Below are 13,165 nucleotides of genomic sequence, written 5' to 3'. Positions count from 1 at the left end.
CTCTATTTCTTTCTGTTTAACATAGCACGCATGTATTCTGTCTGTAACAATGTTGAATGTATAATATGTGATAAAACTGGTTTGTTTTGCCTTTGCAAACTAACATAAGAAACCAAACCCACTAACTACTTGTTTTGGACACACACGCAGGTTTTTCACTCCTGTTCTGTTAGATTTGCTCTTCTGAGTTGCTAGAATGCTTAATTGTGGTGCTCTAGATCTTCCTGAGCAGTATCACTTTACTTTCTGAACTTCATTGATCTAGTGGAAATAGCATATGTGTACATATTTTCCCCTGCTTGCATACTCTTGACAGCACCTGCCTTCAAAGTGGAATTTTAGCTTACTGTTCATAGGTTTGTTACTATTTTTAACATGAATATATAACCAAAGCTTACAAAGAAGGCTGTGTTCTTTTTGAAACGTAAGTTCTTCCTTGAAAATGGCTTATCTTCCTTTTATCAAGGGGTTTTACAGAAAATGTGTTATGTGCTAGAATTTCTGTACCATATAGCACTTCCCAGGGAGAAAATAATCCCTATAGGTGCATTGTTTTATTACTAGTCAGCTGTTTAAACAGTAAGCTTTTATAATTTTAAGCTAAATTGAGAGATTTTTTTGTTTATAACATCAATAGCATAGCTCCATTTTGAAGAATCCGTTTTAAAAAAAGATTAGAGATTGTCCCTCTAACAAAATGAGACACTAAACCCAGAGTTTTGTAGCATAGATAAGTTGATTGAAAAATATCTTGTACCTTTTAACCTAGTTAGTATAATGTAAAATCAGCCCAGCTTATACTTTACTTTGCTTTTATTTCCTTTGTAAAAGCACTGAGGAAAACTCATTAGAATTTATTAGCTAGCAACAGAAATGTTGTACTCAACATCTCACAATCCCATACTCCAGAATACTTGATTTGGCCCTACTCTCCTTCTTTCCCAACCCAAACTAATTTCAAGCTGCTGAAGCTTGCCTCAAATTGTAATTTTTGGTGGTAGTGACCTGGGATTTCTCCATTCTGTAGCAATAGTACTTTATTGTCAAATAAAGTTGAAATTAATTAGTGTATTTAAGATATCTTTTCTTTTTCTAGATATTTCCAAGCACTACAGTCAGAAAGCTACTTTAGAACAAGATGTTCCAACTGCCACGCAGAAACTCATAACTACAAATGACTGTATTTTATCTTCTGTTGCTGCTTTAACAAATGGAGCAGGCAAGGTAATGGATTTTTTTGTTTCAATAAAATGCCCTACCTTGTGCAGGTTAAGAAAAATCCCCACAACTTAAGTGAATGATTTGGAAAATCTATGTATGCCTCTGATACTAATAATTTATAAGGTGTGTTCTGAGGTATTTTCAGGCTACAAGTTAAAAACAACTGAATGGGTGATAAAAGTAGGAACTGTGGAGGGGATGCTTTACATTAGAAAGGTCTAAGTTATGTGGAAGAGTCTGTAGCCTGCTTTAAATTCTTGTTGTGAAGTCCTGTTTCACTCAATACTTGTTTTTCTCTTGAAAGAGTGATTGCCTTGATGAATTGTTCTGGCCAACTTAATTCAAAAAGTGACTTTTCCTGATCTGTCTAGATTGCCTCGTTCTTCAGCAACAACTTGGATCATTTCACTGCTTCACTGAGCTATGGCCCTAAAGGAGGAACAGAGTTCATCAGCCCTCTTTCAGCTGAGTGTATGCTGCAGTACAAGAAAAAGGCGGTTGCTTACATGAAGTCTTTGAAGAAGGTTTGTTCAGCTGTCATGCTTGCACGGAAAGGAAACAATTCTGTTGATAATTGGTTTTGCTAAAGAGAATACAAACTAAGGATTTTCAGTGTTTGGAATGGATGAGATTCTTTGAATGAGAATCTTTGGCTGAGCAATAATGCTACTGAAAATTTTAGAGAACATAGTTCTCTGAGAGTATGTGCCAATTCTGCCATTACCCATTTCCAGTAATTATTTCTTTGCCAAGGCTCCAAGGAGAAAGAGGGTAACTGCTTAGTTAAATTTCCTCTCATATTCACCAGGAATGTAGGGTGAATGACATCATATTCTTACACTTGCATTCACTGGAAGGCAGTGGAGAGCAGCAGGAAAAACAAAAAGACAGCTGAAAAGGAGGTGTGCTGGAGAAAATGTGCTGACCCGAAGGACTGGACAGTCCCATGTCTCCCTGTTGTCTCCATCAAAATTAACAATTTTGTGATGGTGTGCTAACAGTTGTTGTTAAATCACTTTGCTGCAGTACCTGTAAAGTAGGCCTTAGGATGCATTTGATCAGTTTTTTATCAGATGTGTATATTGGGGTGGTGTTCTTTTGTGAACTCAGACTATCCTTTTTTTTTTTTCTACTGACTGGTAAACACTTGGAAGGTGGGGTGTTTTTTCCCTTTATTAAAGTAAGGAGGGCAATAAGAAGATAAGTGTAGAATACGTAATCTGATCTACTGAGAAACATGTTTTGAGGTTTCTTTTATCGTTGTGCAGCCTTGTGCAGCTTCAGTGCCTTATGAAGAGGCTTTAGCCAATCGTAGAGTTCTTCTGAGTTCTACAGAAAGCAGAGAAGGTCTTGCACAACAGGTATTCTGGTATAAATTTTACTAACATGTATGATAGTGTATTTTATAAAGGTAAAGTAGTATCAAATAGTCTCCACATTTATGCATGTGGTTGTTTGTACGTATGTATGCATATATGTAAGCTTAAAGTTAGACTGTAGATGTCCTGTAGAGTTTTGAAAGTAAAATTTATCCTTGTCAGGCTGGGTTATCAAAGACTTGTTCTGCACCTGCAGAATGTACATGTAGTTATAAAAGACAGGATAATGCCATTGTTGTCTTTGTTTATAAATACAATAAGTCAGGCAATCTTTAGTAATTCAAATAAATGCAAAGTAAAGAATAAGATCTACTGAAGTATTCATTTCTAGTGTTATGTATTGCTGCGAGTGCTTATTTGGACTATGCAGGTTTTATTAGCACTGGTAAAGAACAAAGATTTTCCTTTTCAGTTAGTCTTTAATAGATTACAGTTTATCATTCTTGCAGTGTGTATAGATATATAATTTTTGCCCATCATCTCATGTGAATGAGACTAACTGATCAACGCTAAAACATCTTTTATTAGCTTGAATGCTCAGACTATGCTTGAGTCACCATCATAGAACTTCCATGAAGAAAAAGAACATTATTGGTGTGGGCCTCTTTTGTAGTGGCCAGTATTCAAAGTGTATTAGTAGGGGTGAGATTAATTTCAGCAGAAATGTGTGGAGTGATGCGATGTGTACTCTTTCATAGTTGATTTTTTAATCTGGACAAGTGGGTTCTCATCAGAATAAGAGTAAGGTGGGACTAATGGGAGGGGAGAGGTTGTTTCTTTTTCTAGAGCAGAACAAGACAATGCTGGTACCAGGCACACATCTTTCAGGTTTTCATCAGATTCTTCCCTGCTTTGGTTTTTCACCTAATTATGTTGCCAGTTCTATGAGCTGTAAATTTGTGATGCATGTTTCATACAAATTAAATAACATGGTCATTTATGAGAGGTGACCACAGTTAAAAGTGCAGCTGAAATCAGTAGTTACCTGCTGCATTATTCATTAGCTCACTTACGTAATGGTTAAAATAATACAGTCTCAAACATTTCCGGTGTGGCTTTTTTTCCCCTGGTGTTCAATAACCTGGTCTGTAAACTTTCCCTCCTAAAGGTCCAGCAGAGTTTGGAGAAAATTGCAAGACTTGAACAAGAAAAAGAACACTGGATGTTAGAGGCCCAGCTAGCTAAAATAAAGCTAGAGAAAGAAAACCAAAAACTGAAGAACTCTCTTAGTGGACATTTAACTGAAACTATACAAGAGCATTCTGTTTTGCCCAATGTAGCTGAACAAAAGAAGGAAACCACAGAAAAGAGTCTGAGGGAACCTATTAGGAGTACTAGTCTGGTAAGTGCCCCTTTTTCTTCAATAGAGAAAAAACCTCTTTCTTTAGTAGTAGTACTGTTTGATCAGTGGAACAGTAATAGTGAAAGCTTTTTTGCATGTGTTGAAATGCATTCACACTTGGGCTCTCTGTATTTGCAAAGCTGCTTGCTAATGCTTTCTGCAGAGTTTGGAACTTACTGGATTTTTGAGACTTTGTTCACTGTCTTTAGTATCATGGAGATATTTTTGTAGCTCGATACCTGTGTGACTTAGGGAGAAATAGTAGGCACTTAACTCCTGAATTTTTCTTATTTCTTAATTAGGAAGCCTTGCAAGTAATATATATCTTGGGTCTGTTCTGAGTTTCCAACACTTGCTCATGTCTAGGTATGTTTTAAGCAAACAGAAGTAGGTAATCAGCATTTTTAAATGAGTTAAGACTTAGGTCAGTTTACTGTAGCTTAATTTTAACTTGAAGCTATTCAAGCTTTCAGTGTTCTCTGGAGCATTAATTTTTACATAACCTTCATAGCTGCATACAACTTGGGTTCAAGAGCTGCCTTTGAATATGGCATGCGATGTGTATGTTGGTAAATGGCTTTTTCCTGTTTATTACTAGAATTTAAAAGGGGTTGGCCTTTCCTCTGAATTACCACTTCTGAAGTGGTATTAACAGGGATGTCATCTGTAAGAAATAATCACTACTCAGCACTCAATAGAATTTCCTCCTCCTTCCCACACACTCTTTCCTTTCCAGATCCAGGATAAAAATGACCAATGGATTGTTCTGAAATCCCTGATCTTGAAGTGAACTGGCATCTTAAGTTTTTGATCCTCTATTTTATCTGTTAGGAATTTGAAGAAAATGGCTTTTTCTAGTTAAAATGTTTAATGCAACTCACAGGTCAACATATTGTGTGTAAATATTTTGCATATATCTAAATATCCATTTGTGTTGAGATCAGAAAAACCCCTCTCAATTCTCTATGAAGATACTCTTCCATTAAGCTAGTTATTGGCGTACACCCACCTGCTAGACTTCTGTCAGTGCTTTATAGAGAGCTGGCCATGTAATTCACTAGTCAAAGTGGAAAGAAGGGAATTCGGGAGGTACTAAAGAAATCCAAGTCGTATTTCCTTGTTGTAAGGTATGCAAAGTAATGTTTGAATATACTACCATGCCTTTGAATTAGTTTAATCAAGCAGTTGCATAATCGTACAAAACTAGCAGCATCCTGTTGTTTTTATTGTTTTTTCCCTGTGTGCATCATAAGGAAAAGGATATATTTGGAGGGTTGGTGTCAGCTTTAATTCTGTTCAAGGCATTCATGTTATTGTCACCCATGTTTGTTACAGGTAGAAGTACTTAAATCTGATTTTGGTTTTAATTGTGAGAGTTTTTTTAATTTAAAGTCCTTCTATGACTGAAGCTGAAATGACTTGGAGTTATGGTACCTATTTTTGTAGTTCTCACTTAAGTGTATTTTCTTCCTTGTTCTAGATTGGAATGTTGACTATAACTACTGATAATGAAAAGGTAATCTGTTTTAAACATTATCAGTGTACATCTGGTAAATACTTCAATTCTGATTGTGTTAAACTTATTTCAAAGGTCTAATTACAAAGAATGATGATGTATAATGGCATGAATCATCCGTGTAGTCTGTATACTGTATGTTCGGGTTTCTGAAATCCATGCATTCATTTTCTTCTGTTTAGTGAACTGTTATCTCTTATTCATGTAAGCAGTTTGGAGCAGTGTGAGCTATGATCCAGGTCTTATCTGTGACTTGAGGAGAGCATTCCTCTGTTTGTACTTCAGTAACCCTAACTGCATTCCAAACCTCAATTCCTAACCCTTGGGGAAGAGCTTAAGCTGCAAATAAGTCACTGCTATAGTGCCTGGTGTTTAACACTTAAGTACAGGCTATCCCAGACTAGAGGTCACACCAAAAGAAACATAGACTCAGCTGTCAGACTAAATGTTAGCTCTTTATTTAGCACTGCGATAGTGTAATGCTTGCCCCAGTAGGAACTTAGCAGCATAAGATTCAGTACCTTCTGCTAATAATTCAGGGAACTGATGTGTATCTTAGTTTATTCCTCCGTTTTTTCTGAAGGTGTGATTATAAGGGGTGGGGGGCAGATAATGACTGACACAAATGCTTAAAAGCTCTTGTGTCAGTTATTATCTGACCTTGAAGGTAATGACAAGTTATGTGAAAGCCGCTTTTAGTGGGCTACTCTGTAACTTACAGCGAACTGGCAAGTTGTCTTGGTGTGTGTGTTTGTTTTTAAAGTTCAAATGTCTAGAGAAACTTCTGGAACATGCAACATTAGAAATAGTTCTGACTATTGTGAGCTTCTGAAATTCAGTTCTGTGAAGGAATTCTTCTGTGGGAAGAGCCACTTCTGTGGGAAGTTTTGATGGGGGTGAAAGCAGTTCACTTCTGCATTGGATTTTCATCTTCATCAGAGACTTGATATGTTGAATCAAGCTAACTTCTTACCTCTCTGTCAGTTTTGTCCGTTCACATCAAGAGTCACCATCAGAGTGACAAGTTGTGGAGTGACCTGCTATAACTTCTATTGTGCTTGGAGAATGTAATGTTTTTGGATAGAGCAACCAGGCCTCAGGAGGGAAGAAAAGTTAGTATAGAGGGCAATGTTGTGATGTAAGTATTCAGTCTGAGAACCATAAATGTCTGTCTGCTTAAATTTTGGTTTGCCAGACTCCAGATGTTGAGTCTCGTGAAGATCTGATAAAAAACCACTATATGGCAAGGATAGCAGAACTTACATCTCATCTGCAGCTTGCTGACAGCAAATCGGTACACTTTCATGCTGAGGTGAGCATATGTCTATACTGAAAACAATAAATCCCTTTTGAATTTTCCACAGGCAAGTGTTATGATAATGACTTTAAATATATGGAACATAATCTTTCATAAAAATCTGTTCCTGGCATGTTTTTTGCCTCTTCTATAGTACGCATGAAAATGGATACTGTAGAAAGACATATTTAAATAAATCCTTTGGTAGCCTTGTCTTGAGCGTATTAAGGAGTACGTGTGTCATGTATAGGCGTGTTCATAGAAGCTGAAGCAGCTGACTTTAGTTACCAGGCTGGTTTTGACTTAGTAATGCTGATGTCATTCAAAAATTTGAGTGTATCTTGAAGTGATGAGGCAGTTCTCTGAGAAATTGGTTCTTAGACATAAGTTCTAATTAACTTCAGGCATTAACAAAATGATTTGTCATATCTGTGGCTTCCTGTTTTCATTGCAAACCATGAGGTATTTTTTCTTGACAGTAGTGGCCATTTCAGTTTGTAATTAACTGATGTGGAATATAGCATAGCCTCCAGGTTAACAGAGCAAATTATACTAAATATCTTTTAAAGGTAGATGACATAGTGTGAAGAAACCATGTTTTTCTGATACTGTTGCCATGTATGAAGTGAGTTGTTTGTGTTGCTTTTTACTGAGGACATATTTCCTAGTAATTATGTGCTAAATAAGATATATTTAGAGGATTGGCAAGATGGTAATTCTGTAAAATGAAACAAAAGTATAATGTTAACTATTGCATTACCTTTGCATTTAAAAAATATGAGAGCACAAGCTCTGACTAAATTTCTTGAAATATAAGGATTACAGAAAGATGGGAACATCCAAGGCAATCGGTTAAAGATGGCGTAAAGTAATACTCTGGAACTAACTTTCCTCCCTTCTACCTTCCCTATCCCGCTCTGATTGACAGTGTCGAGCACTTGCCAAAAGATTGTCTTTAGCAGAGAAGTCCAAGGAGTCGCTCATGGAAGAATTGAAGCTAGCTAGTCAAAACATCAGTAGGTTACAGGTAAGTAAAAAGTTGTATAATGTAATGGAGGCATTTTGTAGGCGTGTGTAAGGGGAAGTTGGAGGAGAAAAATTGGAGCCATCAAGTGTGGGCATGCCTTTATTAGGTCCTTATATGATGTAGAAAATCTAATGGTTGCTAGAGAAGAGACTTAAATGAGATACTTCAAATCCCAGGTTTAAAGTTGAAGTGGAACATGTCTGCAAGGAGAAAGTTACAGTAGCCAGGCCTGTGTTTTAGCACACTTGAGTCAAGGCTTTTTATGAAAATGGCTTTTTTAATGTCAAAAGGTGTCGTATGGCTGATTTCAGATGATACAATTAACTCATTATCCTTTCTAGCATCTGGGACTGAAGGTCTTAAAAAATGCCAGGGTGTTATTTTAGACATGGATAGCTTAATATTAAGCAAACGTAACTTCAGGGTAATCTTTAAGAAGCCCGTCTTAACAATAGATAATAACCTCTTAAGCCAAACATCCTATAAATGTCCTGTCCCTTTGTCCTGCCCCTCCACACAGCTGAGAAAGGGGCCAGTAGTAAAGTATATATAAATATTCAATTCATAAATGCCTTTGTGTTTTCTTTATGTTCAGTTCATATCTTTATTGCTCATCTGTGATGGTGAGTACCTAAAATGCTCCATACAGGCAGTTAATATAATGATCTAAAGAATTGTTAAACGTAGCGTTCTTTTGATTTTAATTTAACAAATTCCACAGTGAGTATCCAACTTGGCAGCATGAGATGTTCATCTCCAATTACATATTAACATCCTAAGAAAAGATAGCAGGTTTACCATTTGTATGTTTAGTAGTCTGCATAATACCGAATCATGGAATAGATTGGAAGTAATCTGAAGGTAATCTGGTCCCCTCCTATGGTCAGAGCAGGGAGAGTTCAGATCAAGTCATCCTGACCTTCTGCCACAACTGCTCCACTTCCTAAGCATTGTACTGTTCTTTGCTTTGTTCTTGATCATTCAGCTTTCCTGGGCCCCTTTAACTTCCAGAGCAGTTTTACCTGGGATCTTGCCAAGCAGACCTTGTAATAAGCCAAAATCTGCTCTTCTTAAATCTAGGATTGCTGTAATTCTACTATTCATCTTGCTTCCCTCAGAGTCTTAAATTCCCCTAACTCATGGTTGCTGCAGCCAAGGCTACCATTGGCTTTCACATCCCTGACCAGCTTTTCCTTATTTGTGAGCAGGAGGTCCCCAGAGAGCATCTCCTAGGCTGATTGGTTGCTGCTATCAGGAAGTTCTTTACTACACTAAAGAGAACCCCTGAATTGCTTGTGTTACACCTTGTTGCCCTTCCAGGAGATCTCAGAATAGTTAAAATTCCTCATGAGGATCATGATCTTGGGGTTGGGAGATTATTATCTGCTTGTAACAGATACCTGCCATACCAACCTTATTTTCTCCTCTGATCCCTATCTGTAAGATTTTGTCTTTAAAACATTCCTTCATGTAAAGCATGATTTCTCCCCTTTTATCCTGTCCTTCCTAAAGTGTCTGTATCTCTTCATTGCTGAGTTCTAGTCATTCATGTAGTCACTCATAGATGTGCACTATCCCATCATGTGTCTCTAATCCCAGAGAGGTCATTGCTTCGCAACTGCATGTGGCTTGCTGATTCCTTCAGCTTTGTATGCCATGTACATTCATGTACAGGCTGTGCTCTAACCCTAGAAACTCTACTTGTTTGTTGGCTGGAAGCAGTGTTGGAAAACTTAGCTGTGTTAGTCTTTTATGTAAGCCATAAAAAGTAGGGAGGGGTGTGGAAATTAAGAAGGAAGCAGAGCAAAAATAAAAGAGTACAGACCATGCATGAGACTTAAAAGAAAAATAGCTATTGATTTTCTTCCATAAAGTATTTTTTTTCCAATGATTTAGTTTAATTGCACACATTCAGCATAAAAGTGTAGCTTACTAAGTGGAGGCAGAAGTCAGGTGCTTTGCCACTTTTCACTAATATTGAGCAAAGGCTTGTAGTTATTTTTTTTTTCCCCTTAGGATGAATTGATGACAACAAAGAGAAGCTATGAGGATCAGTTAAGTATGATGAGTGACCATCTCTGCAGTATGAATGAAACCTTAACTAAACAAAGGGAAGAGATTGATACACTAAAGATGACTAGTAAGGTAAGTTGCGAGGTGGCAATTTGGCTGAAGTCTGGAGTTCTGTGGGTGGCATTTGGTATTCCTGCAGTACTAACCTCTAACAAACCAATTCACAAGTTGTAGTTCTTATTCACAGCCAATTGGAAAGAAAACTCCAAACCTGTGAACTTAAATGCACACTAAAGTTCTTTTCGAAGCACGGAGTCTACCCATTTATCAGAAGCAAGTTTTTGACTTACCTTAGTGTTAATGATGAAAAACACAGAAGTCTGCTGTTTTGAGCAGTCAGTGATTAATCCCTGTTATCTTTATTCTGACAGTTCTAGGGAGATGTCTAGGCAGATGTTGTGAAGGCCTCTATCCTTCACTCATCTGGCTGTGAAACTAATAAACTAGCATTATTCTCCTTAACTGTGGAATGTATGGGAGCAGGTTTTGCTGAAGGGTTAAAAATAATTTAAAAATCCAGATTTTGATTAAAGGTCCCGTGATGGGGATTTTAATTTTTTTAGGGTAAACCCTTCCCCCCATTTATAAAACTGTTTTCCTTCAGATATCTGAGTGGCTTGATTTGGCATCGTAATCTTTAAAGCTACTTTTTGTCCAAGCTCTTTGTCCAAGCTCTTGTGTTTTTAGAGAGGAGCTCTTGGCTGCATACTGACCATAGCACTTCATGTTTTTATAAGATGTTTTCTGGAATTTTCCACTTGTCATACTTTTCAGACTTGAAGTGGTCCTCTGTCTGTAAGGAGGGAGTTCAGAATCTCACAACAGTACATTCAGGTTTTCACATGCAGAAGGCGATTGGGTTGAAATCAAAACGATGCAGTTCAAGCCATTATCACTTGGAGAGGGTTGCTGCTCAGTTTAAAAACAAATGTTATCTTCAGGAAATAGGAAGACAGAGAATTGCCAGCAAATAACTGTTGTACAAAAGTTTATTTTAAGCTATGCATTTGCTTTGTGGAATTGTTGCGAGTCAAATGTGAGTTGGTTAGTTGTAGAACAAATTCTTTTCTGAAGTAGGAATAGTTTGTATAGGCCAAGTTAAATTTGTTTTGGAACAAAAGGATAGGGTGGAGGATTAATTTTAATTTGAGGCAATTATCCTGAGAGGTTTATATTTGACATAGCACTTACGTGAATTACGATTTAACTTACCTTCACTGCTCTTGCAGTATTAGTGCTTTTGATACAATTCAGTGTCTTGGGATGTAACTCAGATGTCTTCTTTTCTACAGATTTCAGTTAAAGTAAGGTACTGTTGTGCTTATTTGAACTATCTGGTACTTTCCTGTCATGCCTATAAAGATAAGAGGGATTTTCAGAGCAAGCAGTTACAAGCTTCCATTATTAAAAGCCAATGGACTGTTTGAGTTTGACTGTACTTCTTTGCTGTAGACATAAATTATCAGACATAAGGATGTATATTATCTGTCTAGACTTTCTTATCTGAATTATATGTTCTGTTCCCTTGTTTCTTGTTGCAGGGAAATTCTAAAAAGAACAAAAATCGATAGCTTGCAGCTAATCAACTATCTTTGGAAGCTGCTGCACAGGATGCAGATAGTGAATGCTCATTGTCCAATTCCTGTTTGTTCCAGGAAGCCGAGCGTCATACTGGGTCTAGTAAAAACTCATTTGGTGCTGTAAATGGCTTTAAAATATTTAGAACTTGTAACAAATCAAACAGAACTTAATGTTGGCTCTAAACCAGGAAATAGACACTCTGTGGATAATTTATATCGTAATTACCTTCAGTTTTTACTGTGCACTTTTTAAAACCAGGTTTTAATTTCATGTAATAACTTCAGATTTTGTATATTTTCAAGTATGATTATGCATTAACAAATTTGGATCAGTGCAGTAGTTGTCTATTTTTGAGTTATATGTTAAATTGTCAACGTGTACATTCCTTGTTAATAACAGTTTAAAAATTAGTTTGGAGACTTTTGGCCATGCACGCTGTGCAGTTACTGTAAATGTATTACTCCTGTTCTCAGCCCTTTTGAATTAATTGGAATTGTGGCTTTAAATGTTTTCTGTCAACTCACACAAATAAATGGGATCAGTATTTCATTTTAGACTCCAATAGTGGAAACTTTTGCTGCTTGTATTTGGCACTTTGGATTTTGAAGTAAAGAGCACAAATAACTGAATTGGGATACTTCTATGAAATTGCTTGACACCCTTATTTTAGGCATTTTGTTTACATGTGTATGTATATATATATTGGTTGAACTAGCTGTTTAAAACTAGAGGAAATTGTGATTGTAATTTGCCCCAAAAGAGTGGAACAATGTGTGTGTAGAATAGATCAGCGTACTGTACTCGCTCTTACAGTAAAGAAGAATGTGAAATACGTAGAAGATTAAAACACTGAATTTGCAAAAAGCCTTCATGGAATTAAGTCCTTATGGATTCACTGGGGGGATGCACATGGCTTTTCCTGTGTTTTGAGAAGTTTGTGAACTTTAGGCCTCTCCTAAGATTATTATTTCCTTTTTTTAAGGGAATTCTAATACCACAAGTTTTCACAGCACTGATTTTTTTTTTTTTTTGTGTATAATTATTATTATTATTTTAATCAGGTGCTGTGCTGCTCCACACTTTACACTGATCTTCTCTTCTGTAATTTGCATTACAGCACTTGTACCCATAAGGGTTTACTCTGATATCAGGTGTGTCAATATGTATTATTAGTATGTAAAAATAAAATCAGCTACATGAAACCAGCTGCACTGCTTTCTTAATTCTGGTTATACCCAGGTTGCACATTGTGATAATGTGGTGAGATGTTAACATCTATTCCCAGTGAGGTAAGCTTAAGTAATTATACCAGTCTAGTTACTCCTGGTAGTGCTTCTCTTTGAGCCAGGCTGCATTTCTGTATCTAATGCTGCAGTGTGCAAATACATCGTGTCCAAGTTAGCATTTTTCACCTTCTTGTGTGCTCAAAGACAAACAGGCATCCAGCTTACATTGATTCAGCTGTGGAGCTGTTCTGATACAGTTTTTCCTTTTAATGACAGAATGGATGTGGTTGTGAAACTGGGAAGGAGATGGGGAGAGCCTGCATGGTTTCTTACTAGCATCATGTTGAATTGAAAACTACATGGTGGTGCTAATGAGGTTTGGGAAGTGTTTACTTTCTAGCCATTTTATTGAAGCAGATAGAGCTTCAACTGTTTCATTTAGGGTTGGAAGCTAATTGCTTTCTTCCAATTCTTTTGAAACTGCCTTTTCTGAGGACTTGCAA

General features: G+C 36.9%; 1 protein-coding gene across 8 annotated transcripts in view; it reads left to right on the top strand.

The window, feature by feature from the left end:
- Positions 1 to 12,908, top strand: part of PPP1R21 (protein phosphatase 1 regulatory subunit 21) — a 32,182-nt gene extending 19,274 nt beyond the window's left edge. For 5 of the 8 annotated variants that reach the window (XM_080615112.1, XM_080615109.1, XM_080615105.1 and 2 more), the window contains 9 exons: positions 1,097 to 1,224; positions 1,593 to 1,745; positions 2,490 to 2,582; positions 3,709 to 3,942; positions 5,423 to 5,458; positions 6,654 to 6,770; positions 7,684 to 7,782; positions 9,799 to 9,927; positions 11,397 to 12,908. In XM_080615112.1, the coding sequence (XP_080471238.1) occupies positions 1,097 to 1,224; positions 1,593 to 1,745; positions 2,490 to 2,582; positions 3,709 to 3,942; positions 5,423 to 5,458; positions 6,654 to 6,770; positions 7,684 to 7,782; positions 9,799 to 9,927; positions 11,397 to 11,426 (1,019 nt within the window). In that variant the 3' untranslated portion in view covers positions 11,427 to 12,908. The remainder of the gene's footprint in view (positions 1 to 1,096; positions 1,225 to 1,592; positions 1,746 to 2,489; positions 2,583 to 3,708; positions 3,943 to 5,422; positions 5,459 to 6,653; positions 6,771 to 7,683; positions 7,783 to 9,798; positions 9,928 to 11,396) is intronic. The other 3 variants (XM_080615108.1, XM_080615107.1, XM_080615110.1) reach the window with 3 other exon arrangements.
- The last annotated feature ends 257 nt before the right edge of the window (positions 12,909 to 13,165 follow it).

The sequence above is a fragment of the Psittacula echo genome, assembly GCF_963264785.1.
Source record: "Psittacula echo genome assembly, chromosome: 4".
NCBI classification, from domain to species: domain Eukaryota; kingdom Metazoa; phylum Chordata; class Aves; order Psittaciformes; family Psittacidae; genus Psittacula; species Psittacula echo.
The sequence above is the reverse complement of the archived record's forward strand: the minus strand, read 5'-3'. Positions and strand labels throughout refer to the sequence as shown.